The following is a 16815-nucleotide window of genomic DNA, read 5'->3' on the forward strand; positions in this document are numbered from 1 at the left end:
CCACCGCCACCTCCTCCACCTCCCCTTTATTTTTCACTTTCCCTGGCCGCTCATCTGTCCCCACAGCGTGTGCTTTGCCTTTCACCAGATTTCATTCAAAGGAGCTGGCCCCGAAATGAAACGGGCGAGCCAAGAAGCGTCTTTTAACCGCTGACAACAAACAAACAACTTAATATGGCGTCGTCCAGATGCAGAACAGGACAGTAACCCCCCCCCCCCCCCCCCCCATACACACACACACACATACACACACACACAGAGAGAAAAGTGCATGTCCATTTCTCTCGTTTCAGCCCTTTTAGGCATCGTTTTCTTGTTCTCCAAATTATCCTCGTTGTACAGCAAAATCTGGAGTTTTCCTTTAACTCCGAAAGTGTACAATTGTACCGGTGCGGTTCTATTTGGACACTAGTTAAACGAACACTTCGGATTTTATTGTGTAAAATGAGGCACTCTGTGCCTTTTGTCAACTGAAAATAAAAACCCAGGTTAGAAGCCTGTAAATGGTAAATCTCTGGCAAATGTCCAGAGAAAAGATGTGGGTAAGAATCACCTGGGACAACACATCTGACAAAATCCATCTGTGTAGGGTTATCAACTACTTGAAATTCAAATGGCATGGCATCCCTAATTTCCAAGAAAAATAAGGGACCCCGGGAAAATAATCTGTATGTACAGTTCTTGTACATTATATTAATTATAATATATTTATATATGCTGTTTGAACTTGTGTGCCATTGATTGAGTCCTAAAAATGTGAGTTAAAAAAGGGACAAGTCTTTTAGTTTCCAAAAAAGGGACGATTCCATTTTTTCAAGGGACGACTGGCAACCCCAATCGAAGACAGCACATGAAAAGCGGAAATGATGATGCTTTCACGATGGTGTCAAAACTCCATGTGCATTTACATACCTTTCCAAACTGGTCAAAGTACTGCTTCACATCTTCAATGGTGGTATTGACTGACAGTCCTCCCACAAAGATCTTCTTTGTCCTGGTCACCAGCTTAGGAACACAGAACAAGATGGCATCATTACAACAAATCACATTAGCCCGGGAAAGATGCTAGCAATAAAGAGATGTGTGTTTATGTTGGTGTTTATCTAATCTTCAGTGGTTTCTGAATGAGCCATTCAGCATTCAACCTGATTCGAGCTGAGTTCAAGGCCCACAGGAATGTTGGGAGGGGGAAGGGGGGGGAGATGTGTGCTTTGGGGTGTTACAGAAATACAGATATGAGTAATAATGAAGACTATCACCATGACTAACAAAATGTCAATCTATATCCATGTGTGTGTGTGTGTGTGTGTGTGCGCGTGCGTGCACTTTTATTACTATACTTGTGAGGACAAGATGTCCCCACAAGTATATCAACACTTTTCCTGGGCTGTGTGTGCTCCAGTTCCTGTTGATTTCATTGGATATCATTGGTCATCTGACCAGTTTCATTGGCTTTCATTGGATCAAATCGACAGGAACTGGAGCACACACAGCCCAGGAAAAGTGTGGATAGAATTTGAGCAATAGACGTGTGTAGCAGGTGAGAATGTTTATCAACTGTTTTCAAGGAAACAGGCATGTGGAAAAAGTGTGTGTGTGTGTGTATGTGTGTGTGCGCGTGCCCGTATGTGTGTGTGTGTGTGTGTGTGTGTGTGTGTGTGTGTGTGTGCGCGTGCCCGTGTGAGCGTGTGTGTGTGTGTGTGTGTGTGTGCTGGGTCAGAGAGAGTGGACAGTCGGTCATGGTGTCAGGGTGGGCGGAGGGATTGCAGCCCCCCCATTGGGTCACGTGGCAGACACTAATCCCGGCCCGACCACGGGCAGAGTGATGAGTTGTGACACATCTGAGATCATCATCCCCTCCCTCTATACCGTTAACCCCTTCTTCACCACACTCACCTTGGGCTGCGCTCGGCGGGGGAACGCCACCTTCGGGTCGATCTGAAGGACAAGAAGGGAGAGAGAGGAGATCAGTGGCATTCAGAGGTGGGCAAAGTGCAGAGCTATGGTCAACGTATAGATAGATACTCCTGTTCCAGTGGGGGGGGGGGGGGAGTAACTAAATACATTTACTTAAGTACTGCACTTAACCCATTTTGACCTGAGATCACATTCTAAAAGTGTCTTCTACATCCCGACACTTTTCTGAAAAAGCTATGTTTCCATGTCAGTCGTTCTTCGATTTTTCAAAAATAGCAGACCTACAAGCTCGTAGTGCGCCACTCTTTTTGAGTGGAGCAAACGATCCAAGGAACAGCAATATCCGTGTCCGCCTAACTATGTGACGGTAACCTATGTTACTGTGAGCACGAGTATGACAATTAGTACCAGTAGGGGCGCTGTTGTGCCAGAAACAGAGAGAGAGAGAGAGAGAGAGAGAGAGCTGCACTGTTGCCTGCTAATGAGAGAGAGAGAGAGAGAGGGGGTGGGGGGGGAGTTGCACCACTCAGTTCACACGGGTGTGATTTTTCAATAGCTAAAGCATAACATAATGCTAACACCAAAAGGGGTTCCCGCCCCAAAATGGGTTAAGGAACAATTTTGAGGTATTTGTACTTTACTTGAGTATTTCCAATTTCCAATACTTTTACTTCTACTCCACTACATCTCAGAGGCAAATATTGTTATTTTCCTCCACTACATTGATTTGAAAGCTTTAGTTACTAGTTACTTTGATTATTATTACAACAAATACATGAAACACTTTAGCCATATACATTTCGTCCGTTTGAAAATTCAAATTTCAAATTATTTTTTAAATCTGCACAATGGGTACTTTTACTTTTGGTACTTTAAGTACATTTTGATACCTTTACCTTTTTACTTTTACTGAAGTAAATTTTGAATTCCGGACTTGTAATGGAGTACATCTACATTGCAGTATTGATACTTTTACTTAAGTAAGAAATGTGACTACCTTTTCCAACACTGTCATGTTCAAATATTACTCTACTGCGTTTAAAGTTACAAGCTGTAGATCGGCTGCCTGTTGTCACTATATTTCAAATATGGCATAAGTGGCTTAATTCATAATGAACCTTTTCCCTTCCTAAGAAGTAGAGGAGAAAATACAATACTCAATACAATACAATACTCACGTAAAGTACAGATATTCACAAAACTGTCAGTACATACAATACATTTGTCAACTTCTGGTGTGAAAAAAGGATCTGATTGCAACAATAAATGTAAAACTTAAGCGCTGCCTGTGACCAGATATTGTAGATCAGCTATTTTTGTATTTATATGAAGTATAAACCGGGCATTAGTGCCTAGTCAAGTAGTGCTCGAGCCGTATTACAGTTATACTGGCGATGCTTTACTAAGATTACAGAAGTACATATACAGTCAAATCTTCAGTGTTCATTTTTCTCCATTTGTAACTCCGAGTGTACAGATGTGGTCCATTCGTAAAAGTATCAAATATGAAATCGAGACCGGTTGTTTTGTTAGAGATAAGTGGTAGAACTTCATTTAAGAAACCCTCAGGAATCCAAGTTGACCAGAGTTACATTTCTGTAAATATGTCGGTAATTTCTATTACTTTTGTCATGTATATCTCTTTCTGTACTGGAATATACAGATGAACACAAAACATCTAAATTAATAATTAGACTGTACAGTATATTTTGAGGTCTGCAAGGCCCATTTAATATTCAGAATAAATTATGTATGGGTACAGTATAAATCTTTTTTTTTTTACACACAGATTCATTGTGCATCCATTTAGGATTAGCCATATTTTGCCGCTTGCCTAATTTTTCCCTTGCGGAATATCTCATCAGTAGTCAAGGTTATGGATATAAATAGAACCAAATGAATTTTGAGCGCGCTGGCCTTTAGTAATACTGAATATGCAAATGAGAGTCTGGCATTTGAGAACTGCGAGGAATCTTTCAGGATATTATCATTCCAGCCAATGAGAGTGATGAGATCAGGTCAAATGACCTTAGCCTTGGAAACAGCATCATTCCTCTGTTATTATGAAAATGGAAAGCAAAAATATACCTCACAAACTGTCACGAACTATCAAATGTATGGACCTGATATTAGCTAAATAATGATAATTTTAACAAAAATAGGGGAAATTACAACATTTTAATTTCTTCCTGGTATGCTATTCAAACCTATTTTGACCTGAGATCAGATTAAAAAAATGTCTTCTACATCCTGACAGTTTTCTGAAAAAGCTATGTTTCTATGTCAGTAGTTCTTCGATTAAAAAAAGAAAGCAGACCTACAAGCTCGTAGCGCGCCACTCGGTGCTATGAGCTTGTAGATCTGCTATTTTTCAATAGCTAAAGCATAACATAATACATTTTGAGGGTTTTTCTGCCTTTAATCGACAGTACAGTGGAGAGACAGGAGACAGGGAGAGAGTCAGGGGGTGACATGCAGCCAAGGTCCGCCGGTCAGTTATTGAACGCCCCAAATTAATTTGCATAATGTCATATAGCTGTGATGATGTAAACTTAACAGAGTCTAAGCAACAAGAGTGGTTTTTAAACTTTTACATGCCAAGGACCCCCAAATCGCCATAGTCTCTGAAATGTCTTCTTTTTGGAAGTAAATTGCGGGAAATAGCTAATATAATTCGACGATATTAAAATGCTCAACACTTTTAACATTTAAAATGTTGTTTTGATGATTAATTTAATTTGATTAATCCCCCCGGATTTAGGCTACCTAACATATCATACCACACATGTGAGAAAAACACCAAAGCAAAGGAGATGTGTTGGATGGGGGTGCACCTTCTAGTAGGACAAAGATGAGAGGAGTCATGTCACTTCCAGCTGGTCTGATCAGACACAAAGGTGACACTAGGGACATGCACACAGCACGCTGACCACAACAGCGTATGGTAGAGGTGCGTTTGCTTTAGTACTGATCAAATGGTCAATTTAGACACATCTTCTGGAAAGATATCCCCACTTGGCTCGGCTTGTCCTTTAATAACAAGCACTGGCAAACAGTTCCTCCTTCAATATGGCTCCAAATAATTTCGTATCGTCATAACAAGTCATTATTACACGGCTATCTCTGGACTGTCGTCTTGAGATTTCCCGGCGGATGGCATGTGTGAACGGGCACGAGAAGTTAGTATAGGTGGCCAACAATGCAGGACTTAGACTGTAATAGGCTCTCAACTCAGTTTGAGGTCACTGCACCAACGATTTAACTGTTTTAACAGGACTACGGGACGCGAGTTGTCCTAAAGCGATTATGTGACAGAGAGAGATCATGGGGCTTACAATAAAAGTGGTCAGGTGCAAACTACTACCACTGCTGTCCACTGACATAAGACAATGACAGGCATGAAGGCAATTCTACAGGTTAGAGCTAAACAAATTGCACACGCAAATAATGACAATCTGATAGGGTGCATTGAGTGTCGTCAGATCAACCATATTATGTACTTCACTAGTCTAAAGAGAAACAGCCTAAAATACAGTAGGCTACCATTCAGACTACTTTGAGCGTAATGCAATACTGTACAATGCTGCTATAGCTAGTTCATGCCATGCAGTTAAAATTAACTCATCTGAGAATTGTAACAGAGAAAATCTACCAAGTATGTATACCTAGCTGTGCTTAAACAAACATAACAACACAGATATATATTAGAGCCTATAGAACACTAATGTATCTATCAAAGATTGCTGCATGCTAGACTAAGAGGTTAGCCTTGGTGAAGGCAGATAGGCCACGAAGCAAAACTCAAATGGCTTAGTCAGATCACTGTTAGCAACACTCGGAAATAGCTCTTCATTTTGGGATAAGAAGACATTCAATTTGCAGTTAGCTCATTGTCATGAGCTCATCGTATCTGATCAGTAAATCAGTTAACCACTTAAACCATATATACTTCAATGACAGGGTTCATGGCCCACTCCTTTTTTCCTCCCCAACACCAAATCTTTTCCACTGAAAAAAACAGATCTACAAGCCCACGACGCCATAGTTGCAACACAACACGTTATTGTGAGTGTGTAGATGTTTTGCAGAATGTTCAGCTATCATGACATGCCCAGGAGAGAGTCGCTAGGGTTCAAGTGGTTAACTACTCCGGAATAAGTTAAAACTATTTCATTTTTGTGTCACACAGAAAGAGATATGACCGAGTGTTCATGAAATGGTCTGGCTAAATCAGGGGTTCCCAACCTTTCTATTCCCACGGACCGGCTGACAGTTCATAAAATGTTCACGGCATGTGTGTGTGTGTGTGTGTGTGTGTGTGTGTGTGTGTGTGTGTGTGTGTGTGTGCGAGCGGTGCGTCGTCGCGTCAGTTTACCAAAACACGGAAGGCAGTTGACTACAATCTACTACCTGCTGCTGCTCATAAAAACATAATGTTATATCATTGACCTAAATGGCGTTATATCAACATGGATAGCAGGATTTAAAAAAAAAAGTTTAGGCCTATGTCTTTTTCAGAAATTGGGGAAAACTTTAGTTAGATAGTTATACTTGAATGTCGACATGAAAGATGAATGAAATAATAATCCCGTTTAGTGTTTCATTAGTGTGAGCGTGACAAAATAGGCTACAGCTGTCGTTGTTAATTCCGATGTTAATTTCGACAGAGAGTTAGTCCAACATGCACTGCTCCCGTGCTTGCGGTTATGGTTAGGTTAGGGTTTGAGATAGGCCGTCGGTCTAATGACTAGTCGGACCAATAATAGTGTCGGAACTAAAGCCGGTAGCCGCTCAACACACGTGAATCATAAAAACACCAAGGATTCGACGGTGATGATGTCACTGTTAGGCCATGCAACACGGAAGTAGCAAGAAGTAGGACTCGAAGCTGTTTAAATAAACCAGTCAGTGACATCACGGACAAATCCTTGGTATCCTCATGCTCCCGAGTCAACTTTCCACCGCTGTTTGGAAAATCCCCGGAGACGCATGGTTATAAAGTCATGGCCGGTCCCTTCTCGCGTACGGGTGGCAAATGTGCCGTGTACCGGCACCGGTCCGCGTAGCAGTGGTCGGGAACCTCTGAGCTAAATGATCCATCCTTGCCTCATGACATCCAACCTCCACTGATTATGTGGCATAAGAACAGTTTAAAGGCAGAGCCTACGATATGATTTTAGTAGTTTAGCTTATAGGACTGTAATATTCTACCACGATAGTCACCTCGCATGGCCCAGCCTGTCCACCTGCGTAACCAACTGGGAAACAAAATAGAATGTCAAATCAATTACAAGCAAAGATTATCCTGGGCAAATAAGAAAGGAAAAAGAGCATAGAAACAGCTTGCTTTGACATGAGACAACTGAATTTAAGTCCAAGTAGCAAGACGAGTATTGTTCTATTACTGCAACTTTCAACCCTCTTTCAGATCAGAAAGAAACAAGCTGAATGGCATGTGTAAACGAGAGAGGAATAAAGATATAACATAATTTAAGATTCTGAATGAATTAGCCGATTCTGAATGTGAAGTGTGAACGTGTAGCAGGTTTGTCAGCTAGAGAGGAAAATAAATCACACTTGTGTGAAGGCGCTCTTATTATCATCACACCTCATCATACATCAGCCAATGAAATCATCACATTCCGTGCTACAAACACAAACACGTGCTCAAACACACCTACACACAAAGCTGTGCATAGGAGGGGCCGAAAAACTAGATAGATAGACAGACAGACAGACAGACAGACAGACAGACAGACAGACAGACAGACAGACCAGGGGCAGCATGCATAGGCAGAGAGAATACAAGAGAGAAGCACAGAGCAGAGGCAGAGAAAAAGGACAGGGGGAAAGCATAAGAGAGGCAGAGAGGGCCCATTCATTTGGAAAGCAGAGAGCCTGCCCATGAGAAAGTGGGCCTGTCCAGTGTAGCGGGCTGTCCCAGCAGGCAGCCCCTCTGATTTCATTAATTAACAGGACAAAGAGGACAAAACAGATGGGCCCATAGAGGAACAGGGGCTCCCCTGCTACCCCCACTTTGCACTCACACACACACACGCACACACACACACACACACACACACACACACACACACACACACACACACACACACACACACACACATGCGCACGCAGTATGCACGCACAAACAGAGGCACTCGCTTAATACAGTGCAAACAGACACTCCCCCATCGCCAAACATTAACACATGTACATACAAGCTACAAAGATACACACATACATATAATTAAACATAAAAACACACACACAGTGTACAACTTGTGCCGTTGTCCAAGGCAGATACAAAAATATACTCTTCCCAAATGAGTTACAAATTTGTTATTAATGAGTTGTGTTTGCAATGCCTCTATAATGTACACAGCGACATGCATGCACACACTTTTAAGGTCCCATTAACTCACCACCATGCACTGCGATATCCCAAAACGCATATTTTTTAGTTCCCCAGTGTGGCTGTAAAACTGAAAGCAAAGTTTTACAGAGGAGACAAACCGATGGCGTGTCAACAGAGAGAGAGAGAGAGAGAGAGACAGACAGACAGACAGACAGACAGACAGACAGACAGACAGACAGACAGACAGACAGACAGAGAGACAGACAGACAGACAGACAGAGAGAGAGAGAGAGAGAGAGAGAGAGAGAGAGACTCGTTCTGGGTCCAAGCCAGCGGGGTCAATCTGCACAGCTGAACAATGGCACCGTAATTAGTTAACGAAGCTCACCGAGGAAGGCCCCCAACCCCACTCTGACGACCCCTGCTAGAATAGCTTGTTGGTGTGTGTTTGTGCGTGTGTGCAATCATGTGTACACAGTAAAAATCAGTGTTCATTTATCCATTTGTAACTCTGTAGAGTAGGGCTGCAAATTATCAATAATTTTCTTATCGATTGTTTTTTTTATCAATTACTTGTTTTCAATTCATCGAATAGGAAAGAAGCGCAAAGCCACAATTTAATTAATATTTATTTATATCATACATTTTATTTTTAAACTGTAATAGTGAAAATAGTACTATTGTTTGACATTTCGTGAAACCTTTTGCCGAAATAGGGATAGGAATATCAATTGGTTATATTGATGATATTATATATTGTGTGTGTACAACTGTACATAATCCAAATGGACTCCTACAGGTCCATTTGGATACATAATTCACACTGACTCTTCAGTGTGTTAAACGAACACGGATGATATTGCAGTGTAGGGCGCTTTCCACCTATAGGACAGGACCGAGGCTTTAGCTTCAGCTTTGTGGCCCATACCTCGGAAGCCCAATCCAGTTTGTTTCCTCCAATCCGATTAGTTGCTTTTGGGATCTATACTAATTACAGTGCATGAGCAGGGCCTCTTTCATTCTCTGCCCCGTCTCTCTCTCTCTCTCTCTCTCTCTCTCTCTCTCTCCATCCCCCTCTCATGTCTTGTCCACGTCAGCATTAACTGCTAATCTCCAGACAGCTAGGAGCTATAGGCCTAGCTTGTAGTGCCACTAACCAGAGACCATGGCATGATGGCTTTGGCGGCCCCCATCATGCAACTCGGCCCACAGACAGAAGCCTGGTGGCGCTAACATATGTTGCGTGGCTAAGGCTATGGATGGATGCAGCTACATTAGCACCATGCTGTTGACCGCTACATTCACAAATGAACACAGGCAATAGTCACCAACCACACACTGACCAACTATACGAAACAAACGTACACTCGATGACGCAAAACGGCGCGTTTGACATCATTGTTTCGCAGCATCAACATTTAGAGGGGAATAAACAGAAGGCATAGTATATTTCTACAGTGAGGCACTACAGTGAGGCCGTCTATGAGAGTGCATATGAGGAATTGTCTGGAAATAATCTGGCAAACCGCTGGACCGAGCAAGCACCAAATTTCTTGTGCACACTGCCAGGAAGCACAAAGAAGTACTTCCATGCGTTTGTATCACATAGGTTTTATATATTTTTTAAATATATAACCTACATTTGAGAATGGAGTTCTCCTTTGAATCATAAGTCATAGATAGTCAGTATAATAGACAACTGATATCACAGGATGGCCAGATGAAGTCCGAGATCCACATGATTCAATTCTTGTTTACGACACTATAGTATTGATCTCCTCATGTCAGAACAATGGGATTTAGATTGAATATCTGCTACGTTTTCTTTTAACTCCAAGAGCCTATGGTCCATTTGGTTACATTTATGCACTCTCAGAGGTACAAATGGGAAAACTGACATGGCAAAACTATGTATAATTCAGACATTAAAATAGTCTTTGCTTTACACTGTGACTGCAGACGTGCCTTCCCTGTCCACAACAACACAACAGCACACCACTGCCTTGAGGCCATCTGCGCTGCTCAGGCAGGAAATCTAAACTCTCCAAAACAACTATCTTATGCCCAATTTATGCTCCGCCGTACCAGTGTCATGTACCGAACACAGCAGATCTCCAAGCCCACAATACACCGCATCCGTGACACGTTGTGGGCTTGTCGATCTGCTATGTTCGCTGAGCGACACAGTCATACAACAAGTATAAATCAGGCTTTCGACCTTTATCTAAAGAAAGAGCCGTTCCCATATACATACAGTATCTTTTAATTCATTATAATAAATTAACCATGCATTATGTTTCTTAAAAAACAAGGCCCTAATTCATATAAATGGACAATAACGGTAAATATTATAATACATATTACATTATTTTGCCCACAACCTTAAGCTCTGGTTCTTTTTCTCTGCCTCCATGGGGTGAACATTTAAAAAAAAAACACTCAAAACAGAACATTCTTCCTAATTCCCAGGGAGGAATGTCAACCTCTTTCTTCTCCTCTCATCTCACGCTGATCAAACAATAACTATTACCCGACTGGGAAGAGAAAACTGGACCAATACAGAGGTCAATACAGAGAAAATAAGCATAGTCTATGCCGGTTTTAAGAGGCACAGAAAGAGATGGATCCTGATTCTCAAATGCATGTATCTGTTCTGTTGAAATTTAAATAATTATTCCCAATCCCAAAATGTTTTTCCTCATCTTTCTTGGATCAATGTCCACTGCAACATAGTTTACTCCCAAATACTGAAAAAAACTGATTTTGAACTTTTGATTTTAAAAGTCTTCAAACCTGAATAAATACATTTCAACAACACTTTTTTGAATAGTGTTTGAAATATGAATGTAGCTGTTGTGGTAGACTACTAGCAACACCCCAACACGGCAAATGTTTCACCATTTACTTAAAGGTATATTCAGTGATTTCACTTAATTCAAATATCACTACTTTTTTTGTTTTGTTGTGATAATCCTCCCTACTATAGTGTGCGCTGACCATTATAAGGAGTTCCTCCCTGTCCCCAGTTAACCCCTGGGGTCAAAAAACCGTAGGTTTCGTTTTTGGCTATAGGTGGCCCAGCCTTCATCCAATCAGGATAGAGAGGGGCCTTCCGCCAATCATGATCGCACGGGGGCGGGCCTTGGTGTGCGTGCTGTTGGCCTGTCGCGTGTGTCCCCACTGGAGTGCGGGCATGTGCACATCTTGTTACCGGGGCAGACCGGGGGGTTTTCCAAATCACCCAAATCACTGACTCAATACTCCTTTAAGTTAAATTGCACATCCTCTGTCTGCATTTAGCCTATCCTAAAGGCCCTTCCACACGCACCAAAGAGTCTTGTTCAGACTAGTCAAAAACTACGTAAAACTGTCAGATTGCAACAGACTAGCATTTTTTATTATTTTTGCCCATGCAAAGTAGCCTTAACATTAGGAGCAGTAGCAGATAATTTCTATCTCTGAAATATGTTGTATGAAATTGGAACTGATCATATGAGTCATTATTTTCCCCATGACTATAAAGCTTGGGTTTGTACGCATAACAAAAGAAAATACGCTATTATGTCTATTATGAAAAGTAAACAAGATTGCAAATTGTCTTTCCTCTTAAAAACACAAAGCATGGTGGGAAGAAAATAACTATTGTGTTTTCCCAGACATGGTACAGTCCTAATAACCTGTGAGAACCAAAGATGCTATGAGTTGCTTACAGTATTCTTGTTTAGCCTCATACAGGATTTTGGTTTAAGACAACGCCTAACCCTGCCGGTGGCCTAGCTGGCTGCTGAGCTTCCAAAAGCCCCAAACCAGTATTAGAATCATACCCAAACAAAAAAAGCGGTGAAACGACTCATAATCATTTGAAACAGTTTGGAGATGATTACAAAGCCAACAACAACAAAATGCTTTAAATAAATGAACCAACCCTAACCATTGTGGGCAGTGATAAACTTGCCAGCTAGTTGAATTATTCAGATATTCCATACAGTAAGTACGTAGCTTTAAAGTTATGTATTGGCTCCTGAACTGATAGGACCCATGATGCACTACACCAACAGTCGGAGCTGACCAGAGCTCACCTAGAAATGGTTGTGATTTGACGGTTGAGTTTAAAAATGGACGATCCCGATCCTGTGTCTAGGTGAGTAATGACCTTTGACACGATCTTCTAAATGTTAGGCCTGACGTCGAAATTAAAAAAATACGTCTTCTGAAAGAATATATATTCAAAGATTTGTGCCGCATTTCCACGATTTTTCAAAAATAGCGGACCTACAGCGCGCCACCCACTCAGTGGCGCGCTATGAGCTTGTAGATCTGCTATTTTTCAATAGCTAAAGTATAACATAATGCTTAGTTAAAACACCAAAAGGGGTTCCCGCCCAGAATACAACCACCTAAATTGTATTAACATATACTCTACCTTAGGCCTACAGACAGACTGGACAAAATTTAAATGTATTCATTAACAAAAACATAGCAGGCTTTAAGTTTTGGAATTAGATTTCGGTGTGGTCGGATACAGTTCGGGGTAAGTATGAGAGGGCTGGTAGGTAGGCAACTGTGATTGTGAGCTCCCAGAAACATACGCCACAAATGTAACGTTATTACTAATTTATTATCACATCTGAAAGCAGACAAAATATTTCCTGATACACTTCTAATATACCAAAAACACACAGGCCTATGTGAAGGTGCTAGTGTGACACAACACAGTGTGTTTGTCTGTGCATGCATGCGTGTGTCAGTTCACCACTACCTACAGGGGACTGCGTGTCTGTAGGTGATATATATGCTGGGAAGTTGTTATGGAGACATAAATCCCACGAGGCTGTGCAGCAGTCACAGTACTGTCCCTTGTGCCTGCTCCCTGCTGTCACCCACGGCAACAGGCCTGCACTGACAACCAACTAAACTTTACTATTCTCCACCCATGGGCTTTCTCCCTTAATGTGCCACTGAAGTGTGTATGTAGGCTAGGAAAAAACTGACAAGGAGCAACGCAATCAAATTAACAGTGGTTCTCAAACGTTTTAATAAAATAAAATAAAAACAGACATAACTCCGAGATGGTTCATTTGCTTCTACAGTATTTGTACACTTTGAAATACCAGCAAGGAACCCTGATGGTTCGTAGACCCCACTTTGAGAACCATGCATTAGCAGAGCCTTGAGGAAGGAACATTCAAACCTTCAATGAGATTTAAACACGAGCCAGGCCTAAGCCTGGCTTTGTGCAGTGTAAGTGTTGCTATACACAAAACAACTTGCAAATAGGGCAGCTTATAACCAGGTCCTGCAAACTGTAATAGGCCACTTACTATTCAAGTCAAGAAAACAACGACTTCAACACTAAACCTTCAAACTACAAAAATAAATGCACTCAGTGAGTGGACAGAGTGGCCACCAAACGGTGCTGTTTTTTCCCCCACAGATTCAGAACCCACCGAGTTCTACACGAGTCTACTACCCCATTCAGGTCCCCAGGTAACCATGGCAATGAAGCCCAAGAAAGAACGCTTTCATGTTGGCGCCCTGAACCAGGATTTGGAGGGGGAAATGAAGGGGGGGGGGGGTGTGCTGCTCCAAAATACACTCTGCAACCAGCCATAAACTACAAAGGAATATGAGGGCCGGGGAAAATACTCTGTACAAATATGAATGACTAGGTCTATGTAAAGGCATTAAAGGAAGTTTGTGTTAAGCCCATCATTACAAAAAAGGAAGGAGAGAAAAAAAAAAGAAAAGCTAACTTACTGTTTTAGAATCCAGCTCGTGTCTGTTTTGAGCTAGAACTTTGTCGACTCCAGCTTGGTCTGCGTATGTCACAAACCCGAATCCCCTGCAAGAAACAAAACCAAAAAATAAATATTGCTACATACAAAAAAAGAAAAGAAAAAGAAACGCAACATCCATGAAAAGCCAGCAGGAAAGGTAGTTGGATCTGTGCACAGTGATAGGACGGTGCAGCACACGCCTCCTTCCTTACCTCGACCGCTTGGTAACGGGATCCCGCATCACCATGCACTCCTTCACTTCGCCGAATTTACAGAAGTACTCCTTCAAGCCCTCTGAAAATGTATTTGAGGGGGGGGGGACATTATGGTAAAATCAATTACACCGCGTGTTTAAAAAAAAATGTTGTGCTAATAACCGCACACCTTATGAAACTACATGGTCCACTGACGGGAGACAATGGGGGTCGGGGCAGACCACGTTGTTTGTGTCCCTCGAGGGCTGATCGGCCACAGAACGATGGGGCTAGTATCTCTCTCTCGGGCTATTCAGCCTAACGCAGCCCATTATTAAGGCCTAACTGATGGCAAACGTTGCATTGTTGCGCCGAATATTGTTCCAAAAAAACACCACGCTGGCCCGTGGCGTCGTAGAATATATTATGCATCCGGTAGAGGTAAGACACTGTGATGATGCGAGGCCTTCAAATAAATGAATGGGTTTTTGTACTAGTAGTGGAGCTGGAGTGCAACAATGCATTGACGAAAACAAAACATGTCCTCAGCATCAAAAACGCTAGGAAGTTCTCAAGAGGCGGCGGGGCGATTTATAAATCACACGTCCCCCTCGTTAAATACAATGTAATAATAACGACAGCGTGCAGACAGGCGAGTCGCTTTCATAGCAGTTTGCAGTGGTAACAATAATAATCTCTCGGTGTTTTTCAGCCATCCTAAATCCCAAGCATTATCCTTTATTGAATAGAGGGGGCTTTGATTTAGACTGCACGAGAAGTAGCTCTGTTCCGTCCCACTGGTAACTTCAGAATGAACGCTTTGCTCGGTGTCGCATGCGAGCAAATACATTTATAGCCTGCTATGACATTGAATTAAGTTGCAACACACACTTGCATCCATCTGACAAACAGCTTCATCCGTAGACTGGGTTTAAAGTAGCGTGCGGGACAGCTCACCTTGTGTCGTCTGCCAACTCAGACCCCCGATGAACATTTTGCTGAATGAGAGAAATAAGCCACACGTTACGCAGGGTAAACACATGTATTCGTTTCAACATCCAGCGGGTAAATGCACATCTAGACGACTTTGAAACAACATTGTAGCATCAATAAAGTAGCTAAAAATGAGGGGAAATATCGGCCATGTTGTGGAGACGCACGAATAGGCAAGCAGATCCGTTATAATCCCCAAAGGGAGAGGGAAAAAAAGAAAAGAAAAAAATCAAGGCTTTCCAGGCGTCTGACGACGATGAAAAAGTTGCAGGATGCCCTTTTATAAAGCAGAACAAGACAAACAGCCGTGCGTCCATCCGTCTGGTCTGGTGCGCGGCTGAGTGGAGCACACACACTGGCTGTGTGAGGGCTCACACCGCACACACACACACACATCACAGAAAGCATGCTTGTCTTTTGTCTCGGTGCTGCTCCGCTATAAAGATCCACACTTTTAACTAAAAATAACTCCCAAGGACAGACTCCTACGGAAACAGGCCGGGCCGAGGAGGCATTTACCAGGGGTCGTGGGGGGAGTTGTCCGTGGAGGACAGGCTGCTTTGGCTCCCTTCCGTATCCATTCTGCTCTACTAGTATTCCCGCACAGTGTGGCGAGGAAAAGCAGTAAGCCTCACTGCTCCAGACTCAGGGGCGGGTGGCTGCGAGGGGGGGGTGGGTGGGGGTGGTTTGTCTAAAGGAGGAGGGACGAGCGCGGAGCGACACACACACACACACACACACACACACACACACACACACACACACACACACACACACACACACACGGCTCGGCTCCGCCTCTATACCTCGTTCTCCCGTAGCTTACACAGCAGACTCGAAGCTCCCTCCCATCATCATGTACGTTGCTTTTTTATCCATGTCAGTCAGTGGCGCTCTCTCTCTGGTGTTTCCCCGCCGTTCCGTTCGTGACATTGGTTGATCATCATAGCAACATGGCTCATGAATGATGAAAGTGCACGTGTTGAGATTCATTCCACACACACAGTATATAGCTTATAGAGATGAGATAAACTAACGGACATCATGGATACGCTAGACCACTATTTGGTAGCCCATGCTGGGATTTATTTTGGGCTCAATCGATCAGTCAATCAACCAATCAATCAATCAATCAACAAATTATATCTATATCTATCTGTCTATCTAGCTATCTATCTAGCTATCTATCTAGCTATCTATCTATCTAGCTATCTATCTATCTAGCTATCAGAAAATATATTATATTAAAAGCAAGGAGATGCACTGGTGTCAAAACAGAACAGTAGATTACGTGAAAAGAGGATAATTGATGGACCTTGAAAAGATTAATTTGTCCACACCCAACCCTGCTGCAATTTGACCAGATTATTACCATCCAAACAGCATTCAACTCAATGCCTGCTGGTGTAACTGTTGTACGACCTTCATTTGACCCTTATCCCCACCATCCATGTGCATCTTATCTCCAACGCTTCATCCAGTTCGCCTCCTATATATGGTTGGGCGTGCTAACCTGGCCCTAGTTGCCCTGGTCCTCTCGCATCACATGCTCCAGCGATCATCAACATAAAAACATCTG

At 42.5% G+C, this 16815-nt stretch overlaps 1 protein-coding gene across 2 annotated transcripts in view; it reads right to left on the reverse strand.

Moving 5' to 3' along the window:
- LOC310863482 (RNA-binding protein Musashi homolog 1-like) overlaps positions 1–15871 on the reverse strand; it is a 37587-nt gene extending 21716 nt beyond the window's left edge. For both annotated transcript variants that reach the window (XM_083771848.1, XM_083771847.1), the window contains exons 1-6: positions 15756–15871; positions 15201–15241; positions 14262–14343; positions 14030–14114; positions 1897–1938; positions 913–1005 (exon numbers count right to left, since the gene is read on the reverse strand). In XM_083771848.1, the coding sequence (XP_083627974.1) occupies positions 913–1005; positions 1897–1938; positions 14030–14114; positions 14262–14343; positions 15201–15241; positions 15756–15817 (405 nt within the window). In that variant the 5' untranslated portion in view covers positions 15818–15871. The remainder of the gene's footprint in view (positions 1–912; positions 1006–1896; positions 1939–14029; positions 14115–14261; positions 14344–15200; positions 15242–15755) is intronic.
- Positions 15872–16815: the final 944 nt, after the last annotated feature.

The sequence above is a fragment of the Protomyctophum parallelum genome (assembly GCF_964188405.1).
Source record: "Protomyctophum parallelum genome assembly, chromosome: 8".
In the NCBI taxonomy this organism is placed as follows: domain Eukaryota; kingdom Metazoa; phylum Chordata; class Actinopteri; order Myctophiformes; family Myctophidae; genus Protomyctophum; species Protomyctophum parallelum.